Raw genomic sequence first — 9,102 nt, 5'->3', positions numbered from 1 at the left:
CTGGGAGAGGTGACTTCAGATCAGGATATTCCACGATGGAGAACTGTCTCCTGAGGGTTGGGCTGAAAATAGTCCGCTTTCAAGAAAATGATTGTTGCCTAACCAGCATGCCTTGGGATGCAGTCTGGAGTGGGAGGAGGAAGTCCTGCTGCTTGTTGCTCTTGTCATTTTCACATTTCTCATTCTAGATGGGTCAACATAGGTAAGGAAATGTTATCAAAGTCCTGATAGGAAAACAAATTCAATGTGAATAGTCTAAATGAAGTGGTTTTAATAAAGGGATATAAACAAAGTTAAATATGAAAACTATGCATGAAAAACAAGGGATACCCAGGGACTCACACAGACAGCCTGACTGTTGAAGGGGAGGAATTCTCCTCCTGGAACCAGTTAAGGCCAGAGCTGTAGGGGGGTGGGGGGGGGGAGGTGGTGCAGCTAGCTGGAGCAGGAGCAGGGTTACTGTTTGAAACCATGAAAAAGTTACACTTTGTCTTTCTCTGAAAAATCTGTTTTCCTAGGATACATTTCTTGGTCTCTCTGTCATGGCCTGCCCCCGATGATTTATTACTTTCCTCTGCAAACACTGGAACTCACTGGGCTCGAAGGTTTTGGCATAGCATTTCTTTCTCCAGTATTCCTAACAGTTACTCTTTTCTGGAAATTGGTTAACAAGAAGTGGATACTAACCCTGCTACGGATAATCACTGTTGGTATGATTTTAAAATATTTCTTTGAGAGTTGTTTTGGTTAAAAATCAAGTAGAAAAATATGTAGACTGTTTTTAAATACTAAATGATTGAATAAAAAAACGATTTCTCTTTCTCTTACTACTACTTTAGAAAGGTTCTAGTATAATTGTCAGACTAGATCAAAAAACAGTGTATTTTACCTTTTTAACTTTTCTGTAAGATTGGAAAAGCCTAAAAATTACTGAAATGAGGAGGGGAATGATACCTTGCTAAACAGGTCAACTCTTGGACATATTGTATTCTTTTTTCCAAATATGACACAAAACTCAGAAGCCATTCAAATTGTTAAATTGAAATGCATAAAAATATGAAAACTATGCATGACTAAAACCATAGTATGCAAGGCAACAACAAACTAGGGAACATATTTGCAACTCTTTAATTAAAGGGTTAATTTCCGTAGTAAATGGAGTTTTTACAAATTAATAATAAAAAAGGACCAACAACTCAATAGAAAAGGGAGCAAAAGCTACCATCAATTTACTGGAAAAGAAATATAATTGGTTCTTAAAAATATTCTAAAATGTGTAGACCATAAATTATACTCATATATATATATTTATATATAGTTTATATACTCGATTGATAAAGGGGAGGAAAGCAGGCACTCATCTGTTGCTGGTGGGAATGTAAATTGACACAACCTCTGCAGAGGATCAGTTAGCAGTATTTATCAAAATTGCAAATGTGTGCACACACAGCAATTCCACTTCTAAGAATATATCTTACAGTTATACTCACATATGTGTAAAATGACAAAAATACAAGGTTATTTAATCATCATAGCAATATTTTAACAGCAAGATTGGAAATAACCTACATGTTATCTATATGGGATAAACTAAATAAATTGTGGTTATGAAACTTGGAATACTATAGAATACTATGAAGCTGTAAAAAAAAGAATAAGAACATTCTTTATTTAATGAAATGAAATGTCCTTCAAAATATAGTAAGTGAAAAAAAGGAAGCACTAAATGGTGTATACAGAATACTAACATTTGTGTAAAAAAGGTTAGATGAAACTATATTTAGTATTTCATTGAACATGCATGAAATAGCTCTAGAAAAATTTAAAAAAAAAAAAAACCTGATAGCATTTTAGTCTTTTCCAGGGTGAAAAATAAGGCACGTAGAGACAGGTATGAAAGAGAAACTTTGCTCCGTATACTTTATGTACTTTTTGAATTCTGAATTTGAGTATGTTACATTGCCAAAAAATGGCAATTAAAAAATTTAAATATACACTTACTATCACAAAGAATTGAGATTATTGATATTAGTAAATATTGAGAGACTAGTGAAAAAATAGCAGGAAAAAGTAAGAAGGTGTGGTCATGGAGAAAAGGTTTAAAATACAAAAGCATCAGAGTCTGGTTGAATCTGTAGCTGAAAACTCTAGATGTCTTGCCCTTCTGCTAGAACACAGGTGGGTTCTCTGAGTTTTCCCAGTGGCATTTGAGTACGAACCATGCTGTGTATTTCTTCTGTCTAAAAACAGGTGACTTTTTTTCACAAACACAGTAATCACTAGGAAATTATCTTCTGCTTTTTTGTGCGTCAGTCCCTGAAGAAGGCAGAGCACAGTGTGCTGAGTGCTAGGGCTGCCCATCAAGGTGTAAAATTCTGGTGTTTAAAGAGCTTTGACTCAGAAAGAAAGTGGTAAAGACCCCTGAAAAATACATCCTTTACAAAGATGGTGCCATGGGAATGGAAAGACATATCAAATGACTGTGCAATTTTCTGTTCCAGAAATAATAGAAATGAAGCTTTCTACCCTGAATTGAGTTCAACTGCTGTTAGTTTATAGTATCCTTCTGTGAATTACTATGGCCTAAGTGTTGCAAGTCTCATTTTCTCATCACACTCCCTGGTTGGCTTTTATAGGAGTGATCTTATCACTGGCAATTTTTGGTGCCTTTGCTCAATGCTGCCTTACCTATAAAGCCACCGTCTGAGCGGTTACTGGGACAGTTTTTTATTATTTAAGCTCAGGAACTTCTGTTGGCTATAAGGGATTGATAGTAAGTTAGTTTGCGGTGAGTACAGTATTTGGGATGCTTCCTGTTGTTTCCCTTTTAACTTCCTCCAAGAAACCCAGCACCTTGGGTAGAGGTGGAACTATATTTGAGAAAGTGGAGTAGTGACTCAGAGTTGAAGATGAAGAGGCTAGTTTCTGCCAGATACTCTTCCAGGTAGTCATTGAGCTTTGCTGAAGTAAGACATGATATGTCTTAAAACTCCCTTCAGATGCTTCTTAAGGAAATAAACAACTTTGTTTTTAAAGAGTCCTAAAGTATTTTTACATAACTACAAAGAAGAGCTGGGTGTTACATGCTATCTTACCTCTGGCACAGCAGACATTTTAGGTTATTACTATGCAGTTAACTATTAAACTATTTCACATTACTATTGATTTGGGTTATTTTTGACCTTAAAGATTTTGACCCACTAGTATGGTTATAATAAAAAAGACAGACAATAACACGTGTTGGCAAGGATGTGGTACCCTTTTATGTTGCTGGTGGGACTCTAAGATGGTGCAGCTGCTTTGGAAAACAGTTCGGCAGTTCATCAATATATTAGAGTTATTGTATGACCCAACAATGCCACTCCTTGGATATACCCAAGAAAAATGAAAACATATGTTCACATAAGACCTCGTACACAAATGTTCATAGCAGCATTATTCATAACAGCCAAAAAGTGGAAACAACCCAACTGCCCATCAGCTGATGAACAGATAAACAAAATGCAATATATGCAAGCAATGGAATATTATTCATCTATAAAGGAGAATGACATACTGATACATTCTACAACATGGATGAACCTTAAAAACATGCTAAGTGAAAGAAGGCAGTCATAGAAGGCTACATATTGCATGATTCTGTTTATATGAAATGCCAAGAATAGAAAAAATACATACAGACGGGAAATAGGTGATTGCCAGGGACTAGGGGTGAGGAGGAGGAAAAAGAGTGATGTTAACAGGTATGGGTTTCTTCTTGGGCTGATGAAAATCTTCTGGAATTAGATAGTGGGAATAGTAATACAACTTTGTGAATATATTAAAAACCACAAAACTGCTCACTTTAACATGGTGAATTTTATGGTATGAATGATGCCTCAATAAAATCAAGACAAGATATGAATACACAGAATTATGTATTAACTGTATCTTCCTGAGTATAAAGATGGCATCAGACACAACAGTTATCAAATTCAGAGCATCGAGTACCAATGCATGATTGCCAGATATGTTTAGCTCTCTTTAATTTCTTCGTAGGCAGCATAGCCTCCTTCCAGGCTCCAAATGCCAAACTTCGGGTAATGGTCCTTGCACTTGGTGTGTCTTCCTCGCTGATAGTGCAAGCTGTTACATGGTGGACAGGAAATGGTTTGCAAAGGTATGATTTGTATCTTACGCACCTATAGACAAATAAGTGTAGTGATCAGTTACCAAAGGGGGAGCCGGGACCAAGAGTTCCAGGTTGTGGTATTTACCTTCCATCTGGCTGCATAGAAGTCTTCTTTTTCTCTTTTTTCACAAAATGAGGACATGAATACTTGCCATCAGTCTTAAAAATGTTTTGAGAATGGAGGAATTAACAAGTTGCCTAGGTAATGGACTATATAAAGGCTAAGTCATGTATATTACTACAAATTACCAACCAGACTATTTCATATACTCATTCTGTAAAACTATGAAGTTCGTGATGGACATGCTCACTGAAACCACATTGAAAATCATTAAAAATACTTGTGCACTTATAGGTACCTCAGAATCTGGGGATTCATTTTAGGACATATTCTTCTTGTTGTTCTCCGCATATGGTACACTTCACTAAACCCCATCTGGAGTTATCAGATGTCCAACAGAGTGATACTGACATTGAGTGTCATAGCCACACTTGATCGCATTTCTGCAGGTAAGTATATGCCCAATTTATTTAGGCATATTTTCTCTCTTGCATAGTTTCCCTTTCTTGTCTGAATGGAACATATCTTGGAAAGGTAAAAATAGTCCTTCTACACTGTTTCTTCATTTCAACTTTTTCTCTCTCTGAAATAGTAACACCCAGTCAGTGTACTATTATCTAAGCAGAAGACACCTTTTCCTTGCTAGTACAGAGGGTGAAAATAAAGTTATCTCTGGCTTCCGTCATTTTGGAGTGGGATAGTAGAGTAGGCCTCACGCTCTAAGCTGGCTTTCAGCCCTGTCTTTCTCTTCTTTCCCTCTGGACATAGCTTTCCAAGATGAGGTCCTTCACTCCCTTGTCCCCCACACTAACCCCAGTATATCACGCTATGGAAAATGGTGAGTTAGGGCTGTGGGAACTACCTGGGTTTGTTTTTCAGAAATTTTCCAGGAGTCTGAAGATATTTAAACTCCAAATCTGAAATTTGAAAAGAAAGAAAATCTTGCATATTCATACCACCTTTCAAACCACCAGTACCTCTCTGGAGCTGACTCTTTCCCAGACGGTCACATACCCAACTTAGACTCAAGACCCCTCTGACAGGAAGGGAGAAGTGTTACTAGATTCTAATTAATTCTCTCCTGGCTTTTTGTGTAACTCCTAGTGAGTCACTGTTCTTTTGTAAATACAGGGAGAAATCCCACTGGTTCATGGAATTTTACAGAGTTTTGGCTCACTGTGAACAAAGTGCTTGTATAATCAATCCTCCTTTGGCCCAATTTTGGCATGAGTTGGGGGTAGTGAGAATAGGGGAACATTGTTATCGGGACAGAAAAAAGGTCCGTCTGTCTGCACGCATCTAAGCCAATGAAGAGATACGTGCAGGTTGTGTAGCAAAGAAAGTTGTTAGAGAGTTGCATGTCCCGGTGACACAGGCAAGCTATAGCTGAAAGCCCGGGTATCTTGGGAGTACAGATTATACAGGGAAAAATCAGTAGTCATAGAAACGAAGGGAGTTGGGGTCCTGGGTGCTACTGACTGGACGATTGGAAGGGAATGAGATAATTGATCATTGTGACCAGTTCTGGAATCAATCATGGCGCCATCCTGTCTGGTCCTGCCCAGTGGGGTGGTTTTTCTGCCTGGATGGGACTGGGGCTGAAGCACATCTAAAGTCAAGATGCTGTCCTTAATCTAAAGTCCAACTAAAATCTATTGTCCTCTTGATTACAGACCAGAGGCTCAGTTAAGCTTATGTCCTGAGACTTAATGATTAAAGGAGCAGGCATACAGAGGATGGGAGATGGGATGCAAGTGAGTCACTATGCCATCATCTGGACAAAACCAGCTTGAATCAGAGGAAAAGACTATATTAAAGAAATAAAGTTTGTGTGTGGTTACAACATCATGCAAGTAAATTGGTCAAGTGACATTACTATTAATAGAGTATTCAGATCTCGGTCTAGAGCCCTAAAATATGTTTTATAGTTTGTAAAACACAAACATTTAAAGGCGGAAACTCAGACAGCACATTTCACAAGTACACCTGATAAGGATCTGAACTTCAAGGTGTCCTTTATATTCCCCGAGTTGTGTTGTCTTCTTTCTTGCCTGTTTTAAATTTATGTGACCCAGTTTTTGGTCCCTTCTTTTTTTACCTCTGTGCTCCCATTTACAAAGCTCCGGATTCCTCACCAGCTTCTCCAGGATATCTGATCATACCAGGCATTTTTTTTTTTTTTAGTTTTATTAAAGATTTGTTGGTCCTGGAGCTGGAGGCAGGGTCACCCACCATAATACACAGAGTATTTCAGCAAATTCAGTGTAGGTATCACTCTTGTACAAAGAATGTCAGCTTGGCCTGTAGGCCTTGACCTCCCCTCTGTCTTCACTGCCCTCTCCCCCATCCTCACAGCTTTCAACTCTGTTCCTTCTTCCTCTGGCTCCCTTATTAGCAGAATGATTTCTCCTTGTGAAATCTGGCTGCCAGCCCCATAGGCAGACCCTAAGGATTCCTTTTAACTTCAGAGGGCTTCACAGTGCTATAAAACATCTGCCCAACTTGCTTTCTGTTCCTGCAAAGAAATTATCCTGCCAGCATTTTCTCCAGTTATATTTTTGTATGGTAAGTGAGTTATGCAATGAGTTGAGACCCCTTGGTTAAACAGTCCTGGAAGTACAGTAAAGTTAAGGACACAGGTGCTAGAGGTAGACAGCCTGAGCTCTGATCCCAGTTTCTCTTTACTGGCTGTATGATCTTGGACAGGTCACCTGTTCTCTCTGGGCTTCAGTTTTCTAATCTGTAAAACGGGATTACTAATAAAGCATGCATAGTAAAGTTGTTGTGAAGATTAAGAGTCTATACAAAGGGCCCAAAACAGAGCTTGGGGCACACAGTAACCGCTCAGTCAATGCACTGTTATTACTCTGGGTACAGGGTGTTAGATAGGAGGCAGCCTGGGGTACCGGAAACGTTCCACTCAGGCTGGACTGCATTTGTTCCCTGGACATTCCATTTACTTCTCCTACATATAGTTTTGCTCCTATTGTTAACTTCACATGAAGTAAATAGCTTTCTGCATTTTCACTTGTCAAATTCCACAATGCTTTGTTCTCCCTAAACCTTTCCTGATCTAGCCTGTCTGAAATAATCTCTCCCACTGACTAGCTCTCAGCAGATTCTGCTTTGTATTGTAATTGCATGTCTCATCATCCCTTCTAAAGTAAGGTCCTTGAAGCCAAGTGCCATCTTTTACTTGATATAAGTCTGTTAAATATCGAGGGTAAATTCCCATGTAATTGACCCTTTTCCATTTTTCATTCTAGATGGTGACTGCAATAAACCTGAGGGAAGAAAGACCAGGGAGGCAGCCACGGGGATAGTCTGTAGACCACACTGGTTGTTGGCAGGGGCTGCCTTTGGCAGTCTCGTGTTCCTCACCCACTGGATTTTTGGAGAGGTCTCTCTGGTTTCCAGATGGGCAGTGAGTGGGCATCCCAATCCAGGACCAGATCCTAACCCATTTGGGTGAGTTTGGGTTTAGAGGCAATTAAGAAATTGGCTGTTATGGCTGAAGGGAGAAGCTCCTTGTCTGTTGAGCAGCTAGATCTGTGCCAGCCAGATGTTTCCTATTTGGTTTACTGTAGATATCAGAAATGTGTCATGAAATTATCGTGTACTCTGGAGATGAAGGATCCAGAAAAGTATTTGCCCCAGTGCTGAAGGATTACTGCAGGGTAGCTGAGGGAGGATGGAGGATTGTGCATAGCTAAGTAGGAGGTTCTGGGAGCTCCTACATGGGCACTCTGAAACTCTGAGGAATCTTCACAGAGAAGACCATCCTCATGGAAGGGAAGGCATGGTGTTCCCTGGCCACTTTCTCCAGAACCCCCTCTATGCCCACCCTATTACAGTTGTGGGCATTTGGAAGGACAAGACCAGGGGGCCCTGATGAGAGACCAGGTTGGCAGCTCGGGCACAGTTCATGATTCTTGGTAAGTGAGGGAAGCTCAGGGAGAACTCTGCATCCTCTGGTACTTTGGGATCTGCACCAACCACAGGGCATCTGAAGAGTTAGCGGCCTTGAGTTTAATTGGTCCATGCGCTTGGTCCTCATTAATCCTTGCTCAGCTCTTCCTGACACCGTTTTCTTCCATGCCTAACATGTTAAAAGATCAGCGAAATCCTTAAAACATCTGCCTCTGAGATCTATTTTCTCTTACCATGCTGAAATTCCCACATTTGGAACATGCAGCTGCCTGCTGGATCTTCTCCCAGCAGATATCTGGACATATTCCACAGGTGTCTCGAACTCAGCATGTCTCTCTCAACTCGGGAGTTCGCAGTCTCCAAACATGCTCTTCTTCCTCCATGCCTTGGTTCACTCTGCCTCTCCACTCCATCATCCTTGCCAGAAACCAGCAGTCATCCTGGAATTCTGAGTCTTCCTCATTTTCTGCATCTAACTGGGCCTTAAGTGTAGTCAGTTTTAGTACTTCTCTTAAAGAATATATCCCTTTCTTCCTGTGTCCAGCTATATCTACTTAGTGGGGTTATCACCATCTTTCTGGGCTATCGGTACTGTCTACTGATGCTCTCTTTCCAGTGTGGCCTTCACCGCACTGCCCCAGAGTGAACTCTCTAAAATGCAAATCTGACTCTGTCATTCCTTTACTTAAAACTTGTTTTTTTCCCCCTCTCATATCAGGTCACATGAGACAGGATCTGCACATACCCCTCCCTTACTTTTATAAGTGAGCCCTACTTTATCCCTGTGCTTCACTTGGGCCGAAATCATTTTCAGTTCCTTAGAAGTGCCAGACTATTCCAGTCCCCCGTCTGCATATACCTAGCCTGCCTTCTCTGCCTGGACACTCTGGCAAGCTCTTTCTCACCCTTCACAGCCCACCTCAAGCGTCTGCTCTGTGAA

The 9,102-nt window shown here is 40.2% G+C and overlaps 1 protein-coding gene and 1 long non-coding RNA gene across 4 annotated transcripts in view; one reads left to right on the top strand and one right to left on the bottom strand.

The window, feature by feature from the left end:
* Positions 1-523: 523 nt before the first annotated feature.
* CWH43 (cell wall biogenesis 43 C-terminal homolog) overlaps positions 524-9,102 on the top strand; it is a 40,546-nt gene continuing 31,967 nt past the window's right edge. The window contains exons 1-4 of the mRNA XM_036227950.1: positions 524-710; positions 4,039-4,159; positions 4,527-4,681; positions 7,499-7,700. Of these exons, the coding sequence (XP_036083843.1) occupies positions 557-710; positions 4,039-4,159; positions 4,527-4,681; positions 7,499-7,700 (632 nt within the window). The 5' untranslated portion in view covers positions 524-556. The remainder of the gene's footprint in view (positions 711-4,038; positions 4,160-4,526; positions 4,682-7,498; positions 7,701-9,102) is intronic.
* Positions 3,512-9,102, bottom strand: part of LOC107513979 — a 61,268-nt gene continuing 55,677 nt past the window's right edge. For 2 of the 3 annotated variants that reach the window (XR_004953116.1, XR_004953117.1), the window contains one exon: positions 3,512-8,644. This is a non-coding gene — a long non-coding RNA (uncharacterized LOC107513979). The remainder of the gene's footprint in view (positions 8,645-9,102) is intronic. The other variant, XR_004953118.1, reaches the window with a different exon arrangement.

Source organism: Rousettus aegyptiacus, unplaced genomic scaffold (assembly GCF_014176215.1).
Source record: "Rousettus aegyptiacus isolate mRouAeg1 unplaced genomic scaffold, mRouAeg1.p scaffold_m13_p_10, whole genome shotgun sequence".
Classification (NCBI taxonomy): domain Eukaryota; kingdom Metazoa; phylum Chordata; class Mammalia; order Chiroptera; family Pteropodidae; genus Rousettus; species Rousettus aegyptiacus.
Note: the sequence above shows the minus strand (reverse complement) of the source record. Positions and strands in the feature narration are given on the sequence as shown.